Source organism: Staurois parvus, unplaced genomic scaffold, assembly GCF_062004578.1.
Source record: "Staurois parvus isolate SC_StPar_1 unplaced genomic scaffold, SC_StPar_1.0 ptg002306l, whole genome shotgun sequence".
Taxonomy (NCBI): Eukaryota; Metazoa; Chordata; class Amphibia; order Anura; family Ranidae; genus Staurois; species Staurois parvus.
In genome coordinates this window covers 111,641-132,364 of record NW_028320102.1, presented here as the reverse complement: position 1 = coordinate 132,364, position 20,724 = coordinate 111,641, and the positions used below count along the sequence as shown (strand labels likewise).

Here is a 20,724-nt window from a genome sequence, read left to right as displayed (position 1 = left end):
GGAAGATAACTCCGCTTATAATGGAAATCAATGTGATAACGCGAGGGGGGAGGGGCTGAGTGTCAGCTGTAGGTTGGAAATATGGCAGCTGCAGTCTGAAACTTGCTGCCCTGTCCTCTACCTGACCTCAGATACTGTCTCCCAGCTCCTGAGAGGGTGTAACAGCAGTGATGGAACTACCAGGGTCACAAAGGTCGCACTGAAGACCAGGCCCTGGCGTTCACTGAGGGGGGGGGGGCAAGAGGGCAGGAAGGGGGCCCGCTGCATATGAAAGGACCATAAACAAGGTCCTCGCAATGAGAGGAAAGGGCCCCAGGACAAGGTCAGGGGGCCCTACATGGTTTTTTGAACCGGGGCCATGAAGGTTGTAGTTACATCTCTGCATAACAGCAAGTTGATTGACAAGCTTGTCAGGCTTTATATGACCTCTGACCCCCAATTCTCCCCATCCTTAAATATAAGGCTTTATCTGACCTCTGTCCCTCGATTCTCCCCCGAGTGTCAGGCTTTATATGACCTCTGACCCCGACTCTCCTCCCCGAGTGTCAGGCTTTATATGACCTCTGACCCCCAACTCTCCTCCCTGATTGTCAGGCTTTATATGACCTCTGACCCCCAACTCTCCTCCCTGATTGTCAGGCTTTATATGACCTCTGACCCCGACTCTCCTCCCTGAGTGTCAGGCTTTATATGACCTCTGACTCCGACTCTCCTTCCTGAGTGTCAGGCTTTATATGACCTCTGACCCCTGACTCTCCTCCCTGATTGTCAGGCTTTATATGACCTCTGACCCCGACTCTCCTCCCTGAGTGTCAGGCTTTATATGACCTCTGACCCCTGACTCTCCTCCCTTACTGTAAGGCTTTATATGACCTCTGACCCTGACTCTCCTCCCTGAGTGTCAGGCTTTATATGACCTCTGACCCCTGACTCTCCTCCCTGATTGTCAGGCTTTATATGACCTCTGACCCCGACTCTCCTCCCTGAGTGTCAGGCTTTATATGACCTCTGACCCGACTCTCCTCCCTTACTGTAAGGCTTTATATGACCTCTTACCAGGGGCGGACTGACCATTTGGAAACTTGGGCACTGCCCGAGGGCCCGGGGTCAGTAGGGGGCCCCATGAGATGCCCCTGTTATCTTTTTCATAGGTTTTCTGAGTTTGGGCAAGGACACAGGGGCCCCATGATCCCCTATTGCCCGGGGGCCCCATGAGTTGTCAGTCCACCCCTGCCTCTGACTCTCGATTCTCCCCCCTGAGTGTCAGTCTTTATATGACCTCTGACCCCCAACTCTCCTCCCTTAGTGTCAGGCTTTATATGACCTCTGACCCCTGATTCTCCCGCTCGAGTGTCAGGCTTCGGTAAAACTAGAAGAAAACAGAAATCCTTCATAATTAAGCCTGAAAATTTGAATCCATCTTCAAAATCTAACCAAAGCACAAGCCCGGCCATGACTGGTCCTCTTTTTGAAGTTAAGCGGTCAGGGATGGGCTACATGTGAGGGTAGGTGACTTGGACGGTCAATTATCGGGGTGTGATAAATGATGGTGCCGAAAATAACCCCCCCCCCCCAAATGACCATATCACTTGTACTTTTAGAAAATCCAGTATAATGAGTTTTTTCCGTATTTTTCACAGCGGGAATATAGTCATTGTAGCTTGAAAAGTGCGGGGGGCCTGCAGGGCCCCCCATGGCTGTCTATAGGCCCCAGGATTGCTGCAGCTAATATATCATCAATAAAAAGAATACAAAATATCGTATTGAGGCTCCAACCCTCATGGGGACGCAGGACCCCCCATGGCTGTCTATAGGAGTGTCATCTAATACACTGTACAGTCCTGTGATAGAACTGACAAATGGGATCAGCTGTGTATATATTTCATGTGCTGCTCTAGGCAACACTAATATCGGACGCTCCCCCCCCCCCCCCCGGACATTGTGACCACCACAGTTCATCAACGCAAGCACCCCCCCACCCCCATGCCACCACCACAGCCCATCACCGCAAGCACCCCCCATCCTTCCCACCCCCCCCCCGCCACCCCCACAGCCCATCACCGCAAGCACCCCCCTTCTTCCCCCCCCCCCCACTACCACAGCCCATCACCGCAAGCGCCCCCCTTCCTCCCCCCCACTACCACAGCCCATCACTGCAAGCACCCCCCATCCTCCCCCCCCCCCCCCACTACCACAGCCCATCACCGCAAGCACCCCCATCCTCCCCCCTACCACCACAGCCCATCCCCACAAGCACCCCCCCCCACTACCACAGCCCATCACCGCAAGCACCCCCATCCTCCCCACCACAGCCCATCACCGCAAGCACCCCCCATCCTCCCCCCTGCCACCACAGCCCATCACCGCAAGCACCCCCCATCCTCCTCCCCCCCCCCTGCCACCACCACAGCCCATCATCGCAAGCACCCCCTATCCTCCCCCTTGCCACCACCACAGCCCTTCACCGCAAGCACCCCCCATCCTCCCCCCCCCCCCCCCACCACCACAGCCCATCACCGCAAGCACCCCCCCATCCTTCCCCCCCACCACCACAGCCCACCACCACAACCCATCACCGCAAGCACCCCCATCCTCCCCCCTACCACCACAGCCCATCACCGTAAGCACCCCCCCATCCTTCCCCATCACCACCACAGCCCATCAACACAAGCACCTTCCCATCCTCCCCATTGCCACCTCCACAGCCCATCACCACAGCCCATCAACGCAAGCACCCCCCCATCCCCCCCCCCCCACCACCACCACAGCCCATCACCGCAAGCACCCCCCGCCACCACCATCACTACAGCCCATCACCACAATCCTACACCCACCAGCACACATATCTGACACCTGCAGCGGTGTTGCCCCCCTGCAAATTGCCACCCCAGGCCTAGTTTGCCTCACTGGAAATAAGCTGCTGAATGGAATACTGATATGTTACTGAGGCTTCAGCCTGACTCCTGCAGGGACCCCCCCCCTGGCCCTATATAGGACTGTAGTGAATATAATAAATATAATCTATAGTAATCTTATATGTATCTCATCGAGGGTCCAACCCCCGGCCTGACTCCTGCAGGGACCCCTGGCCCCTGTATAGGACTGTAGTGAATATAATATATTGTGATCTTATATGTATCTCATCGAGGGTCCAATCTCCATCCTGTCTCCTGCTGAGGCAACTAATATATCATCAATAAACGGAATCCAGATATTGAAGCTCCAACCTCCATCCTGACTCCTGTAGGGACCCCTGGCCCTGTATAGGACTGTAGTGAATAGAATATATAGTAATCTTATATGTATCTCATCGAGGGTCCAACCTCCATCCTGTCTCCTGCTGAGGCAACTAATATATCATCAATAAACGGAATCCAGAGTATTGTATTGAAGCTCCAACCCCCAGCCTGACTCCTGCAGGGACCCCTGGCCCTGTATAGGACTGTAATGAATATAATCTATAGTAATCTTATATATGTCTCATTGAGGGTCCAATCTCCATCCTGTCTCCTGCTGAGGCAGCTAATATATCATCAATAAACGGAATCCAGATTATCATATTGAAGCTCCAACCTCCATCCTGTCTCCTGCAGGGACCCCCCCCCCCGGCCCTATATAGGACTGTAGTGAATATAATATATTGTGATCTTATATGTATCTCATCGAGGGTCCAATCTCCATCCTGTCTCCTGCTGAGGCAACTAATATATCATCAATAAACGGAATCCAGATATTGAAGCTCCAACCTCCATCCTGACTCCTGTAGGGACCCCTGGCCCTGTATAGGACTGTAGTGAATAGAATATAATGTAACTGGTAAACGGAATACAAATGTCTTATTGAAGCTCCAACCCCCGGCCAGACTCCTGCAGGGACCCCTCAGTGATATAGTGAATATAATATAACTTATCAACTGAATACCAATCTCTTCTTCAAGGTCCAACCCTCGGCCAGACTCCTGCAGGGACCCGTGCTTGTCTCGAGGATTGTAGTGAATATCATATAATAAATGGAATACAATCCCCGGCCCGTCTCCTGCTGGGTCCCAGTGGCTCCCTATAGGGCTCAGGATTGCAATAACTAATCTATAATCAATAAAAGGAATACAAAGTATCCTATTGCAGCTCTAACCCCCTCACCATGACCGCCATAAAGCGATGTCAGCATCTCTCCTGCAGGGACCCCAAGTGCTCTGTATAGGGCTGAGGTTTTGTAATGCATCTGATCCAATCTAATGTAATATATTATAATCGATAAACGGGATATAAAGTATCTTTTTGTCGCTCCCCCCCTCATTCTGTCCCCTGCAGAGACCCCCATGGCCGTCTATAGGACTCTAGATTGTAGGGAGTATAATATATAATAGGAATATAAATGTCTTATTGAAGCTCCAGCCCTTCACCTGCCTGCCGTAGGGATCCTTCTGGCTGTCTGTTAGTTATGGGCCGAACACCCCCCCCCCCCGTTCGGTTCGCGGTTGAACATCCGAACCTACAGAATGTTCGACCGCGAACTTCGAACATGAACAACTTAATGAGCGGTATCTTCCTGCATCTGAGTATGTGGTGACTACAATCCGGCGGGAGTTCTATGATGAAGTCACGCGGTACTTTAGTAGTGAGACATTCATTCATGTTCCGGGTGTCAGTGGGGTTCCAGGTGTCAGTGGGGTTCCAGGTGTCAGTGGGGTTCCGGGTGTCAGTGGGGTTCCAGGTGTCAGTGTGGTTCCGGGTATCAGTGGGGACCCGCCCCTGAAGTGCCACCGTCCAGCCGTTTTATATACAGCGGCCGGACGGGAAGTGGTTAACATACACACCCGCAGCGGTTCGCATGACGGTGTGCGATTCTGATACGATGCGGAAAACGCTGCGCATTCCGGACGGCGTCGGTGTGAACTCCGGGCTGAATGAGGTAATAATGGACGCAGAGCCGCATTCATTTGCATCTTTTATGTCTGCCCGGAGATCAGTTTTAATGCATTGATGGAATTAATGAGGGGAGCGGTTGAATCATACAAAGTTCGGCTTCGGAGCGTTCGTTTTATGTGTTTGCTTACAATGCTGATTTTATGTTAATTCAGCGCTAATGAGTCTCCGCCAGTCTGGTGGCCCCGACAAGCTCGCACCCCTCCCTCCCTCGCCGCCGCATTAATGAGGCCTGAACCAAACCGTTTCTCCTTGAAGTGAGGAAATCCGAGTATTGCTATTGGTTTACGTTTCCTCGCAGAAAAGAAAGAAACGGTGAAAATAGGGAATTTTTTTTTTTTTCGCACATTTTGCTGCGCACCCCACATTTCCTGCCCTGTCAGAGCCCCGGAGTGACAGTGCCAGGCAGGCAGCTCCTCTTCTTCCCCGAGCTGTAAATCCAGGGAAGGTGTCAGTGAGGGTCACCATTAACGAGAAGTGCCCGAGATGCTCGGAAATAAAATGGAACGATTTCATTGGAGGATTTATTGATGGTCAACATTTTATGCGGAGCGGCCACACGGGAATGGCGCTATAGCGGCGGAAACAAGAAGACATTTGAAATCCTGAGGGACCTCCTAGGTGCTGGAGGGGTTAGTGGTGGTGGTGGTGGTGCATCCAAAACGCGTCGGGTGACACCGGCTTCTGCCTTTCTTCATCGTGTCACTCTTTTTCCACCAAGAATAAAGTTTATGGATTTTCATGGTTGTTTTTGACCCCTTTGTCTTGTTTTCAAGCAGCTGAAGTCGGACACAAATCGCTATCAACCCCAGCGAGTGCCCGATCGCACATCCAATCGCATCTAATGAATGTGAATACCAGCGTCTTAACATGCAAGATTTTGCTGCGGCGCAATTTCTAAAGTAGTTCTGGCATGACTTTTTCTGCAGTTTTGTTGCGATTTCACAGAAAGAATAGAATGCAAATCGCACTGAAAATGGCAAGAAATTGTTGAAAATCTTCACAAGGAGCAATAAAGTTTTCAGAAATCGCACACAAATTGCAGCATTGTGACACCCCAAAATCTTGTCATACTTTTGACCAGTTTGGTGTGGAGGAGTGGGAGTGTCCTGCCCTGACCTCAACCCTACTGAACACCTTTGGGATGAATTGGAAAGCCAATAGGGACTCAAGTTTTCTCATCCGACATCAGAATCTGACCTCACAAATGGGAAGAAATTACTGCAGACACCCCAAAATCTTGTCATAGTTTTGACACCTTTTGGTGTGGAGGAACTTGAGTGTCCTACACAGAGCCTAGTGTTTAACCCTACTGAACACCTTTGGGATGAATTTGAAAGCCAATGGGGAACAAGGTTTTCTCATCCGACTTTAGAATCTGACCTCAAAAATGGGAAGAAATTACCGCAGACACCCCAAAATCTTGTCATAGTTTTGGTGTGGAGGAACCTGAGTGTCCTACACAGAGCCCTGACCTCAGCCCTACTGAACACCATTGGGATGAATTTGAAAGCCAATGGGGAACAAGGTTTTCTCTTCCGACCTCAGAATCTGACGTCATAAACAGGAAGAAATTACCGCAGTTACCCCAAAATCTTGTCATAGGTTTGAGAAGTTTTGGCGTGGAGGAACTCGAGTGTCCTACACAGAGCCCTGACCTCAGCCCTACTGAACACCTTTGGGATGAATCGGAAAGCCAATGGTGTGCCAGGTCTTCTCATCCGACATCAGAATCTGACCTCACAAATGGCAAGAAATTACCACAGACGCCCCAAAATTATTATTATTATACAGTATTTATGTAGCGCCAAAGGGTATGCTCAGCGCTGTACAATAGCAAGGGGGACAGAACATGAGACAAGACAGTAACAATACAATACACGAGGGGTTCGAGGGCCCTGCTCTTTGGAGCTTACAATCTAGGAGGGAGGGGAAGGTGGTACAGGAGGAGATAGCTGTGGGGGATGGAGTGGTGGGAGGAGTGGAGGAGGTGAGGTCGGGTGTTAGGTGAGGTTGGGGTAGGCTTCCCTGAAGAGATGGGTTTTCAGGGTGCGCCTGAAGGTGAGGAGGGTAGGTGACAGTCTGATGGATTGGGGTAGGGAGTTCCAGAGGATGGGGGAAATCCTAGAGAAGTCCTGCAATTGGGCGTGGGAGGAGGAGACCAGCAAACTAGAGAGTAGGAGGTCCTGTGAGGAGCGGAGGGCACGGGTAGGGTAGTATTTGGGTATCAGGTTGGTTAGGTAGTTTGGGGCGGCGTTATGAACGGCTTTGTAGGTCAGAGTTAGCAGTTTGAATTTGATGCGTTGGGCAATCGGGAGCCAATGAAGGGATTGGCAGAGGGGGGAGGCAGATGTGGAGCGGTTGGTGAGGTGGATGAGTCTAGCCCAGCAATGGGCAAACTACGGCCCGCGGGCCGTATACGGCCCAGCGGACCTTTTAATCCGGCCCGCGGAGCTAGGCTCCTGCTAGGCTCCTCTCACAGTCCGCCCTGAAGACCGGTGTAGCATGAAAATCTGTCTCCTATGAGGATCTGTCCCCCTCGACGTATCTGCGCATTTGCCGGAGATCGCCGATCGGCTGCTAATGCCTGAAACTGGCACATGCGCAGATACGTCGAGGGGGACAGATCCTCATAGGAGACAGATTTTCATGCTACACCAGAACGGGAGGAACGCGCGGAGCAAAGGTAAGTGAATTGACACAGGGGGGACTTGGGGGCTTAATAGGGGGATGAATTACTATATGGGGGATGAATTACTATATGGGGGATGAATTACTATATGGGGGATGAATTACTATGGGGGATGAATTACTATAGGGGGGATGAATTACTATAGGGGGGATGAATTACTATAGGGGGGATGAATTACTATGGGGGATGAATTACTATATGGGGGATGAATTACTATGGGGGATGAATTACTATGGGGGATGAATTACTATATGGGGGATGAATTACTATGGGGGATGAATTACTATGGGGGATGAATTACTATATGGGGGATGAATTACTATGGGGGATGAATTACTATGGGGGATGAATTACTATATGGGGGATGAATTACTATGGGGGATGAATTACTATGGGGGATGAATTACTATATGGGGGATGAATTACTATGGGGGATGAATTACTATATGGGGGATGAATTACTATGGGGGATGAATTACTATGGGGGATGAATTACTATATGGGGGATGAATTACTATGGGGGATGAATTACTATGGGGGATGAATTACTATATGGGGGATGAATTACTATGGGGGATGAATTACTATGGGGGATGAATTACTATATGGGGGATGAATTACTATATGGGGGATGAATTACTATGGGGGATGAATTACTATATGGGGGATGAATTACTATGGGGGATGAATTGACACAGGGGGGACTTGGGGGCTTAATAGGGGGATGAATTACTATATGGGGGATGAATTACTATATGGGGGATGAATTACTATATGGGGGATGAATTACTATGGGGGATGAATTACTATATGGGGGATGAATTACTATGGGGGATGAATTACTATGGGGGATGAATTACTATAGGGGGGATGAATTACTATAGGGGGGATGAATTACTATATGGGGGATGAATTACTATGGGGGATGAATTACTATATGAGGGATGAATTACTATGGGGGATGAATTACTATGGGGGATGAATTACTATATGGGGGATGAATTACTATATGGGGGATGAATTACTATGGGGGATGAATTACTATGGGGGATGAATTACTATATGGGGGATGAATTACTATATGGGGGATGAATTACTATGGGGGATGAATTACTATGGGGGGGATGAATTACTATGGGGGATGAATTACTATATGGGGGATGAATTACTATGGGGGATGAATTACTATGGGGGATGAATTACTATATGGGGGATGAATTACTATGGGGGATGAATTACTATGGGGGATGAATTACTATGGGGGGGATGAATTACTATATGGGGGATGAATTACTATATGGGGGATGAATTACTATATGGGGGATGAATTACTATGGGGGATGAATTACTATATGGGGGATGAATTACTATGGGGGATGAATTACTATGGGGGGGATGAATTACTATATGGGGGATGAATTACTATATGGGGGATGAATTACTATGGGGGATGAATTACTATGGGGGATGAATTACTATATGGGGGATGAATTACTATATGGGGGATGAATTGTTATGGGGGATGAATTACTATATGGGGGATGGATTACTATATGGGGGATGAATTACTATATGGGGGATTAATTACTATGGGGGAATATTACTATACTTACTATGGATGACACATACACATCATTCATCTACTCTTGGTCCGGCCCCCGGGTCCAATATATGAACCCATTGCGGCCCTCAAGTCAAAAAGTTTGCCCACCCCTGGTCTAGCCGCTGAGTTCAGGATCGACTGGAGTGGGGATAGCGTTCGTTTGGGTAGGCCGGTGAGAAGGGAATTGCAGTAGTCCAGGCGTGAGATGATGAGGGAGTGTACGAGTTGTTTGGGGGTGTCTGGGGTGAGGAAGGTGGGTATCTTGGAGATGTTGCGGAGGTGGAGCCTGCAAGATCTAGATAGCAGTTGGATGTGGGTTAGAAAGGAGAGGTGGGAGTCCAGGGTGACACCCAGGACTTTGGCACGTGGGATGGGAGAGATGGTGGCGTTGTTAGTAGTGATGGAGAGGATGGGGGGGGAAGACAAGAAGCTCGGTTTTGGAGAGGTTAAGTTTGAGGAAATGGAGCGACATCCAGTCTGATATGTCGTTCAGGAGGTGGGCGATGCGGGCGGAGAGTGAGGGGGTGTGGTGGGGGGTGGAGAGGTAAATTTGGGTGTCGTTGGCATAGAGGTGGTAATTGAAGCCATGGGAGTGGATACGTTTGCCGAGGGAGGAGGTGTAGTTTTTGTCATAGTTTTGTGTGGAGGAACTCAAGTGTCTTACGCAGAGCCCTGACTTCAACCCTTCTGAACACCTTTGGGATGAATCGGAATGCCGGTTGTGAATCTGATCTTTTCATCCAACATCAGTACCTGACCTCACAAATGGACAGAAGTGACCACAGACACCCTCCAAAATCTTATAGAAAGTCTTCCCAGAGGAGCAGAAGATGTTCTAGTGAGGCCATCTCCATTTTAATGGCCACGGGGGAACAACTAGAAATCACACAAATATTATTATCTCTAGCGCTACACCCTGTATTATATTGTTTATTTTAAAGGTTTTAGATTGGTACCTTTTGGTGTTTCAGGAGCTGCCTTTGAGGAGCGCTCACTATCTCCATTTATTTATATTGTCTGTTTTACCAAAATTCAGATTACTAACCACAAACTATCCACCACTCCGCCACCAATTACATCACCAACCTTGTCTCAGAATCACCCAAACCATCTTTCTGCTTCTCCTGTTCTCTAGCGCCCTCATCACCTCCTCCTAGGCTCTCCTCCAGGACTTCTCCCATCCTCCGTAACTCCCTTCCCCAATCTGTTCGGCTTTCTCTGCCATCAGGAGATCCCTGAAAATTCATCTCTTCGTTGAAGCCTACCCCACCCCCACCCGATAACTGAACTTTTAATTCCTCCATCGACTCCCGCTACAGTTATTACCATTTGTATCACTCGTGCCCCCCCCCCCTCGTTAAGATTGTAAGCTCTTCTGAGCAGGACCCTCCTAACCCATTTGTATTGTAACTGTACCGTCTCCCTTTATATTGTAAACACTTGTTGGCGCTTATTAAATCCTGTATAATGATTGTATTTTTATTTTATAGTTTATACAGTATATATTGAATATTGGTTGTGACCAGAAAGTATCGTTTTTCCCTTTAAAAGAAATTGAGGATTTGTTACCTTTCTATTAAAGAATATGTTACCCCAACATTTCCTATTCCTGATCTGTGGCTGCTGCACCATGCATGTGTGTTAGAGAGTCCCCTGTTCTCGTATTGCTTCCTTTGCATGAAATACCTGGAGATCCTGCCAGACTCCCTGCTTTCCTATTCGATACTGACCACACTAGGCATGAGAGCACATCCATCCCAGCCATGGTCAGTTTTCTGGGAGCTCGGCCTGCGTGTCCTCCAATAATTAGACTTGTGCTGACACACCCCTACACAGCCATTCACTGGGAAGACCATTGTACTGCTGTTTCTCCACCCCCACCTCTCCAAGTCCCTTTTGCAACTGAGAACAGCGATTTATGTGATCACAAAAATGTATTTATTTATTTTTTTTTATGTCTATACACAAATGTTTTACTTTTGATTTCTATTTTAAACTAAATGGGTTCCCCCATGGAAGAAAAATATATTTGAAATATAGTTTTAAAATATTCTTTCCAAATATATTGACTTATATTTGAAATGCTACAATTTTGGTCATATTCAGTATATTTCAATAAATATATATGCATTTTTATTACAAAATATATGAAAAATATTTTTAAAAATACATTTTCAAATATACTGTATGTCCTTAAAAATACAAATCTACATTTTTGGAATGCAATTACAGATATACATGTTAAAATGACTTTTATATGTTAAAAAAAACATTGAATAATATATTTTAAAAAATATCTTCATATATTTTGTAATATATAAAAAATGCATTTCAACATGCAAAAGAAAATAAAAAAAAATAAATAAATAAATATATATATATTTGTAAATGCATTCCAAAAATGTAGATTTATATTTTTAAAGACATACAGTATGTTTGAAATGTATTTTTAAAAATATTTTTCATATATTTTGTAATAAAAAACGCATTTCAACCTGCAGTATATATATATATATATATATATATATATATATAGATATATAGATATATATAGAGATAGATATATATAAAGATAGATATAGATATATATTTAATTAATGAAATATATTGAATACGGCCAAAATTGTAGTATTTCAAATATATGTCGATATATTTGGGAAGAATATTTTTAAAATCTACTTCAAATACATTTTTCTTTCATATGGGTTAACCACCAGGGTCACTAAGGTCACACTTGCGACCGGGCCCTGGTGTTCCTCCACCGTTGAGGGGGCCCAAGACAACAGGAAGGGGGTCCTCTGAAGAACATGTGAAAAGTCCTGCTGTGGGACCGTAATAAAGGGCCCTGCAATGGGAATAAAGGGTCCCCAGGCTGAGAGGAAAGGTCTCCAGGTCGAGAGGGAAGGTCCCCAGGCTGGAAGGGAAGGTCCCCAGGCTGAGAGGGAAGGTCCCCAGGCTGAGAAGGAAGGTCCCCAGGCTGAGAGGGAAGGTCCCCAGGCTTGGAGGGAAGGTCCCCAGGCTTGAAGGGAAGGTCCCCAGCCTTGGAGGGAAGGTCCCCAGGCTTGGAGGGAAGGTCCCCAGCCTTGGAGGGAAGGTCCCCAGGCTTGGAGGGAAGGTCCCCAGGCTGGGAGGGAAGGTTCCCAGGCTGGGAGGGAAAGTTCCCAGGCTGGGAGGGAAAGTTCCCAGGCTGGGAGGGAAGTCCCCAGGCTGGAAGGGAATGTCCCCAGACTGGGAGGGAAGGTCCCCAGGCTTGGTGGAAAGGTCTCCAGGCTGGGAGGGAAGGTCCCCAGGCTTGGTGGGAAGGTCCCCAGGCTTGGAGGGAAGGTCCCCAGGCTTGGAGGGAAGGTCCCCAGGCTTGGAGGGAAGGTCCCCAGGCTGGGAGGGAAGGTTTCCAGGCTGGGAGGGAAGGTCTCCAGGCTGGTAAGGAAGGTCTCCAGGCTGGGAAGGAAGGTCCCCAGGCTTGGAGGGCAGGTCCCCAGGCTTGGTGGGAAGGTCCCCAGGCTTGGAGGGCAGGTTCCCAGGCTTGGAGGGCAGGTTCCCAGGCTTGGAGGGCAGGTTCCCAGGCTGGGGGGGTAAGGTCTCCAGGCTGGGAGGGTAAGGTCCCCAGGCTTTCAGGCAAAGGCTCTGGCTGAAAGGGAAGGGCACTAGGACCAATAGCAAAGGCCAGGGAACCAGTGGCTAGGGCCCCGGGACCGATGAAAAGGGTCCCGTAATTGGGTCATGGTTTCTTTCACTGGGGCCCCGAGTTGCACCTCTGCTGCGTGTTCATTCTGAGATTCTCCCAGACAATCTCTGTACTAAATTATCATTTTCCAGAAATAAATCGTACTAATCTTTTTTTTCTTTCTCTCCTAGGAATGGCGGCTGGACACCCTGGTCCTCGTGGGCGCAGTGCAGTACCTCCTGCGGTATCGGATTTCAGGTGCGGCAGAGGACGTGCAGCAACCCGGCTCCGCGGTTCGGAGGGAGAGTGTGCGTGGGGCAGAGCAGAGAGGAGCGGTGAGATCCCCCGTTTTTCTATCCAACCTTTCCCGTCTGAAGACTGAGGGCGGCCGTGGCGGCACACGAGCAGTTAACTAACCGCCGCGGAGTCAGTGCATTTAAAAATAATTACTTGTCGCCGTGTTACCGCCGCGCAGTTTAGTCGATCGCCTGTGTTTGTGCTGCCTGTTTGGTTATTAATTATTCAGCGTCTTAAGCTGGGAAAAGCTCAGAGATTGTATCATTATAGAGATCTGTTCCCGTGTCCGTAAAATCTCCGGATAAGAGTTCCCAGAATGCCGCGCCGCCGCCTCCACCCCCGCACCGCACTCGCCACTTTGTTTTTATTGGGTTGAACTGATCACTCCAGTCTTGCGAGTCTCCGGCTAAGTGTCGGCTAAGTACTTCTTCCAGGCGGAGAGTTCAGCAGCGGGGAAGAGTACAGCGAGGGACTCCAGGCTGGCAGTTTGGTGAAATCGCGGCCCGTGGGCGTGGTTACGGTCTCCATAGTTGCGTGCGTCAGATGGGAAGATGGGGGGTATTTTTAGCGAGCGCACACAATACTTAATCATGGTAGCAATCGCCTGAAAATAATTGTGTGACACATTGTTGCAGTTAGAGATTTTCCTAGCTTGGAGTTGCTCCCTCTGCTGGTTGTCTGTATATAGACAGTACAGTCAGCAGACCTGCTCAGTATTACAATAAGATGAGCTGTCAACCTGGAGACCCTGCCGCTGTGTGAGCGGACTGACGGGGGGAGGAGCCGGGAGATGCAGTCGCTGCGCAGACATCAATCTGAAATAGCTGTGAATGGACTGCACTTTGTCCATACCGGGCCTCTATATAACACAACATCCACTTTAAAACACAGCATTTCTATCTGAACAATGTTTATAAACAATGTTACTTTCTATCTCCGGTCTGATGTTTTTAAACAGTTACTTTGTATCTATCTCCCGTCTGATCGATGTTTTTAAACAGTTACTTTGTATCTATCTCCCGTCTGATCGATGTTTATAAACAATGTTACTTTGTATCTCTCCGTCTCCTGTCTGATCGATGTTTATAAACAATGTTACTTTGTATCTCTCTATCTCCCGTCTGATCGATGTTTATAAACAATGTTACTTTGTATCTCTCTGTCTCCCGTCTGATCGATGTTTATAAACAATGTTACTTTGTATCTCTCCGTCTCCCGTCTGATCGATGTTTATAAACAATGTTACTTTGTATCTCTCCGTCTCCCGTCTGATCGATGTTTATAAACAATGTTACTTTGTATCTCTCCGTCTCCCATCTGATCGATGTTTATAAACAATGTTACTTTGTATCAATCTATCTCCCGTCTGATCGATGTTTATAAACAATGTTACTTTGTATCTCTCCGTCTCCTGTCTGATCGATGTTTATAAACAATGTTACTTTGTATCTCTCTATCTCCCGTCTGATCGATGTTTATAAACAATGTTACTTTGTATCTCTCTATCTCCCGTCTGATCGATGTTTATAAACAATGTTACTTTGTATCTCTCTGTCTCCCGTCTGATCGATGTTTATAAACAATGTTACTTTGTATCTCTCTGTCTCCCGTCTGATCGATGTTTATAAACAATGTTACTTTGTATCAATCTATCTCCCGTCTGATCGATGTTTATAAACAATGTTACTTTGTATCAATCTATCTCCCGTCTGATCGATGTTTATAAACAATGTTACTTTGTATCTCTCTATCTCCCGTCTGATCGATGTTTATAAACAATGTTGCTTTGTATCTCTCTATCTCCCGTCTGATCGATGTTTATAAACAATGTTACTTTGTATCTCTTGTCGAGGGACTCGGGCGGATTGTCGGGGGACTCTGGCGGATTGTCGGGGGACTCTGGCGGATTGTCGGGGGACTCTGGCGGATTGTCGGGTTCTCTGGCGGATTGTCGGGTTCTCTGGCGGATTGTCGGGGGACTCTGGCGGATTGTCGGGTTACTCTGGCGGATTGTCGGGGGACTCTGGCGGATTGTCGGGTTCTCTGGCGGATTGTCGGGTTCTCTGGCGGATTGTCGGGTTCTCTGGCGGATTGTCGGGTTCTCTGGCGGATTGTCGGGTTCTCTGGCGGATTGTCGGGTTCTCTGGCGGATTGTCGGGGGACTCTGGCGGATTGTCGGGGGACTCTGGCGGATTGTCGGGGGACTCTGGCGGATTGTCGGGTTCTCTGGCGGATTGTCGGGTTCTCTGGCGGATTGTCGGGGGACTCTGGCGGATTGTCGGGGGACTCTGGCGGATTGTCGGGTTCTCTGGCGGATTGTCGGGGGACTCTGGCAGATTTTCGTGTTCTCTGGCACGGCGGACGGTTTGTATGACACAGCGATGTGGCGCGGTTTGATCCCAGCGACTTCCTCGCACTACTTACATCTGGTAATGGACACAATTAATTTGCTTCTAGTCTCCTAATTAGAAATCTGCGGGACATGTCACCCCGGGCAGACGCCTCCTGCGCTCCGACCTCTCACTGGATTTCACATGGAAAGCAGAGAGGCCGCCGAGTTCATCAATAATCTGTTAAATGTGCTAATTCAGTCCGTGTGTCGCCCGCTCCCTGCCCCCGCTCATTATCAGATCCACTGACTGGGCTCTGTAGTGTCGCTGGAAACGTTGTCACCGTCTCTCTGCTGATCAGAACCGGGTCACTGCGGGCTTCCAGTGCTGGAGGCGACACGAGATCCGGGAGGCCATCAAATGTTGTTCTGAAGCAGCAGAAGAAGCAAACCTTACCCTTGATTTCCTTAGTTGCAGCATTGTGTGCCGGCTAACAGGATATGCTGGGAGTTGTAGTGCACCAGAGCTGAGAAATCGCACCTAATCCGAGTGGTAGGCTCAGTATTTAACCCCCAGATGTCCAGTACATGTATGGTAATGTTCGGAGGCTCGGTCCCCCCAATGCTGCCAGACGGGGACTTGGAGTGTGCGGGGCAATGAGAACTGGAAACATTCATGAGTGACACCGTGCAACTCCTACATGCAGCTCATGACACTATCAGAGCAGAGAGGAGGTGTCCTCCAGCCGGGGTGTGCAATTACAGGACTGAGATAACATGGGGGGGGGGCAGCACCATGGGGGGGGGCAGGACCGCTGATAGAGGAGGTAGAGCCAGCTCTCCTGTCCCAGGCCCAGACTCCATTAGTCTGGCAGGGGAACCTGGGGGCAAAGAAGGGACTCTTTGTTTTCCATGGGGTGCTTGCAGAGACCCCTGCACTTTGTTACATATTCCTGACCCCCTGAGCTCTGTACATGACATACTCCTGACCTTTGCACTCTGTGCATTACATAACCCTAACCCCTGAACTCTATACATTACATACTCCTGATCCCCTCACTCAGTACATTACATTCCCCTGACCTCTGCACTCTGTTACATTCTCCCGACCTTTGCACTCTGTACCTTACATACTCCTGACCCCAGCACTCTATACATGACATACTCCTGACCTCTGCAGTCTTACATTCTCCTTACCTTTGCACTCTCTACATTAGATACTTCTGACCACTGCACTCTATACATTACATACTCCTGACCTCTGTACTCTGTACATTACATACATCTGACCCCTCACGCTATACATTACATACTCCTGACCTTTGCACTCTGTTACATTCTCTGACCTCTGCAGTCTGTACATTACTACTCCTGACCTCTACATTACATATTCCTGACTCCTGCATTCTGTACATTACATACTCCTGACTTCTGCACTCTGTACATTACATACCCCTGACCTCTGCACTCTGTACATTATTCTGTACATTACATATCCCTGACTCCTGAACTCTGTACATTGCATACTCCTGACCTCTGCACTCTGTATATTACTACTCCTGGCCCCTACATTCTGTACATTACATACTGCTGTACTCTGTACATTACATATCCCTGACTCCTGCAATCTGTACGTTACTACACCTGACTCCTGCATTCTGTACATTACATACTCCTGACCCCTGCACTCTGTACATTACATACTCCTGACCTCTGCACTCTATACCATACATATTCCTGACCCCTGCACTCTGTACATTACATATTCCTGACCCCTGCACTCTGTACATTACATACTCCTGACCTCTGCACTGACTCCCACACATGTGCATGCAACAACTTTCCATGCATACCAGTTGCCGTGGAGATTACCTGAGAACACGCAGAGGTTCGCCTGTCTAGTTAACAGTTCATTGAATTCCAAATTAATTTTAAAATGTTTACTAATATTCAGAGGATTGCAGAGCAAATGTTCCCTCTTCAGGAGTCATTTATCTCATGGAATCAGATCCCTCCCCACCTCTAACTGATACAGGTACAGCACGTGGTCATTGCCCGTGTCCTATACAGCGCCGTCTGTGTGTGGATGTAACGGCCACTCGTTCCCCGGAAGGATCCCCAGAACTGTCCCGTGGCAGGCAGGAATATGTTTGGGTTCCAGATCTTTACTCTTCTTTTCTCCTTTCAGTTTCTGCAACGAGAACAATCCCTGCCCGGTCCCCATCTTCTGGTCCTCTTGGGGTTCATGGAGTAAGTGCAGCGTGGACTGCGGAGGCGGGATGCACACCAGACAGCGGACCTGCGAGAACGGGAACACCTGCCCCGGCTGTGCCCAGGTGTGTATGTCGTCCTTCAGGACAGGTGCCCCCCCACCACCACCACCATGCCACGTGATCTAATAAGACCAGGACACGGTCTGAAAACGTACAGGGGAGGTCCAATTATTTATGACTGCCTGAAGCTGGAGAAGTCCACCCAAACCATCTACTAGTAGGCCAGTGAACACCCTTCCACCATCTTGAATTCAGATTTGTCCTGTCAGATGGAAACGAGTCCTGGGGGACCTCTGAGGTTCAACATCTCAGGAGAAATTTCCTAGTGAAATCCTTTTGTGTTGGTCTTCAAGTTTGACCCATCTAGGTGCTCCATGCAGACTAGTTTACCTGTGTTGTTTTTTTTTTTTGGGGGGGGTGGCTGAGTGTGTCACCAACTTGGTCCCATGATGTAACCTCCTTGATTTTACCTCTGGGGACCATTAATGGTCAGTTCCATTCCATCGATCAGTTCCATTCTTTCGGTTAATTCCGTCCCTACGGTCAGTTCCGTCCCTTCGGTCAGTCCCGTCCCTTCGGTCAGTCCCGTCCCTTTGGTCAGTTCCATCTTATCGGTCAGTCCCGTCCCATCGGTCAGTCCCGTCCCATCGGTCAGTCCCGTCCCATCGGTCAGTCCCGTCCCATCGGTCAGTCCCATCCCTCCGGTCAGTTCCGTCCCTCCGGTCAGTTCCGTCCCTCCGGTCAGTTCCGTCCCATTGGGCAGTTCCGTCCCATTGGGCAGTTCCGTCCCTTCGATCAGTTCCGTCCCTTCGATCAGTCCCGTCCCTTCGATCAGTCCCGTCCCATCGATCAGTTCCGTCCCATCGGTCAGTTCCGTCCCATCGGTCAGTTCCGTCCCATCGGTCAGTTCCGTCCCATCGGTCAGTTCCGTCCCATCGGGCAGTTCCGTCCCTTCGATCAGTCCCGTCCCATCGGTCAGTCCCGTCCCATCGGTCAGTCCCGTCCCATCGGTCAGTCCCGTCCCATCGGTCAGTCCCGTCCCTCCGGTCAGTCCCGTCCCATTTGGCAGTTCCGTCCCATTTGGCAGTTCCGTCCCTCCGGTCAGTTCCGTCCCATCGGTCAGTTCCGTCCCATCGGTCAGTTCCGTCCCTTCGGTCAGTCCCATCCCATCATTTCCTATAGCTTTTGGATAGGCTTGGCAGAAGTAAATATTTCAGTCTGGTTTTCCCTGCCGCCATGATTGCTTTGGATCTCCTCTCACTTCCTGTCCCTATGCTCCGCAGACAAGAAATTAGGGGGCAGTTGTCACTGAAGCAGGAAAAGTTCGATGGTATGATGGGACTGGTTTATCGGAATGGCACTGCATTCACAATTCTGCATTACCACAGGCACATCATTTAAAAAAGGAACTTCCAGAAATTCAGTAACTTTGCAGGCACACAAGGAGTTAAGTCCAGTTAGGCGCATGTCACCCCTGGGACTTATCTCTGTTATGTATGTGACAGGTTTATTGCTGGCTGAGGGAGGAGCACACAGATCAGCTATGTCCGTCCCTCCCCTGTGCTGCACATTCACAGAAGACTTTGTAAAGGCGTTCCCATAATACAAAGGCTTCTGTGAATGGGCAGAAGGAGGGGGAGGGTCAGACATAGCTGCTCTGTGTGCTCCTCTCCTCCCTCAGCCAGCAATAAACCTGTCACATATACATAACAGAAATAAGTCCCAGAGGTGACATGCGCCTAACTGGACTTAGCGCATATTGTGCCTGCGCTTGTTGCAGAGTCGCTCTCCCACCGTCTCCAGGACTCCTGTTCAGCTCCTATCTACTTGTTAAACTCAAATATTCAATGATCTTTTGATTGTTCGAGCTGATGCTTGCAGAGGGATGACACCAGTCTAATGACAATACACCGACCAGCCATAACATTATGACCACGGACAGGTAAAATGATTAACATTGATTATCTCGTTACAATGACACCTGAGAGCAGGAGGGATATATTAGGTGTCAGGTGAACATGTGATCCCTGAAGCTGATGTGTTGCAGAAAATATGTACAAGTGTAAGGATTTGATGGATTTTGACAAGGACCAAACTGTAATGTCTAGACCAGCGGTCTCCAAACTGTGGCCGAGGGGCCAGATGTGGCCCTTTGTTTGCCTTTATCTGGTCCTTGGGGCACTATTCCTCTCACTGACACCAATGATGGGGCACTATTCCTCTCACTGACACCAATAATGGGACACTATTTCTCCCACTGACACCAATGATGGGGCACTATTCCTCCCACTGACACCAATGATGGGGCACTATTCCTCCCACTGACACCAATGATGGGGCACTATTCCTCCCACTGACACCAGTGATGGAACACTATTCCTCCCACTGACACCAGTGATGGGGCACTATTCCTCCCACTGACACCAATGATGAGCCACTATTCCTCCCACTGACACCAATGATGAGCCACTATTCCTCCGACTGACACCAATGATGGGCCCCTATTCCTCCCACTGACACCAATGATGGGCCCCTATTCCTCCCACTGACACCAATGATGGGGCACTATTCCTCCCACTGACACCAATGATGGGGCACTATTCCTCCCACTGACACCAATGATGGGGCACTATTCCTCCCACTGATACCAATGATGGGGCACTATTCCTCCCACTGACACCAATGATGGGCCACTATTCCTCCCACTGACACCAATGATGGGGCACTATTCCTCCCACTGACACCAATGATGGGGCACTATTCCTCCCACTGACACCAATGATGGGGCACTATTCCTCCCACTGACACCAATGATGGGGCACTATTCCTCCCACTGACACCAATAATGGGGCACTATTCCTCCCACCGACACCAATGATGGGGGCACTATTCCTCCCACTGACACCAATGATAGGGCACTATTCCTCCCACTGACACCAGT

General features: G+C 48.9%; 1 protein-coding gene across 1 annotated transcript in view; it reads left to right on the top strand.

Moving 5' to 3' along the window:
- SEMA5B (semaphorin 5B) overlaps nt 1–20,724 on the top strand; it is an 84,110-nt gene that overhangs the window by 10,575 nt on the left and 52,811 nt on the right. Inside the window, exons 3-4 of the mRNA XM_089665725.1 lie at nt 13,076–13,219; nt 17,699–17,846. Of these exons, the coding sequence (XP_089521851.1) occupies nt 13,076–13,219; nt 17,699–17,846 (292 nt within the window). The remainder of the gene's footprint in view (nt 1–13,075; nt 13,220–17,698; nt 17,847–20,724) is intronic.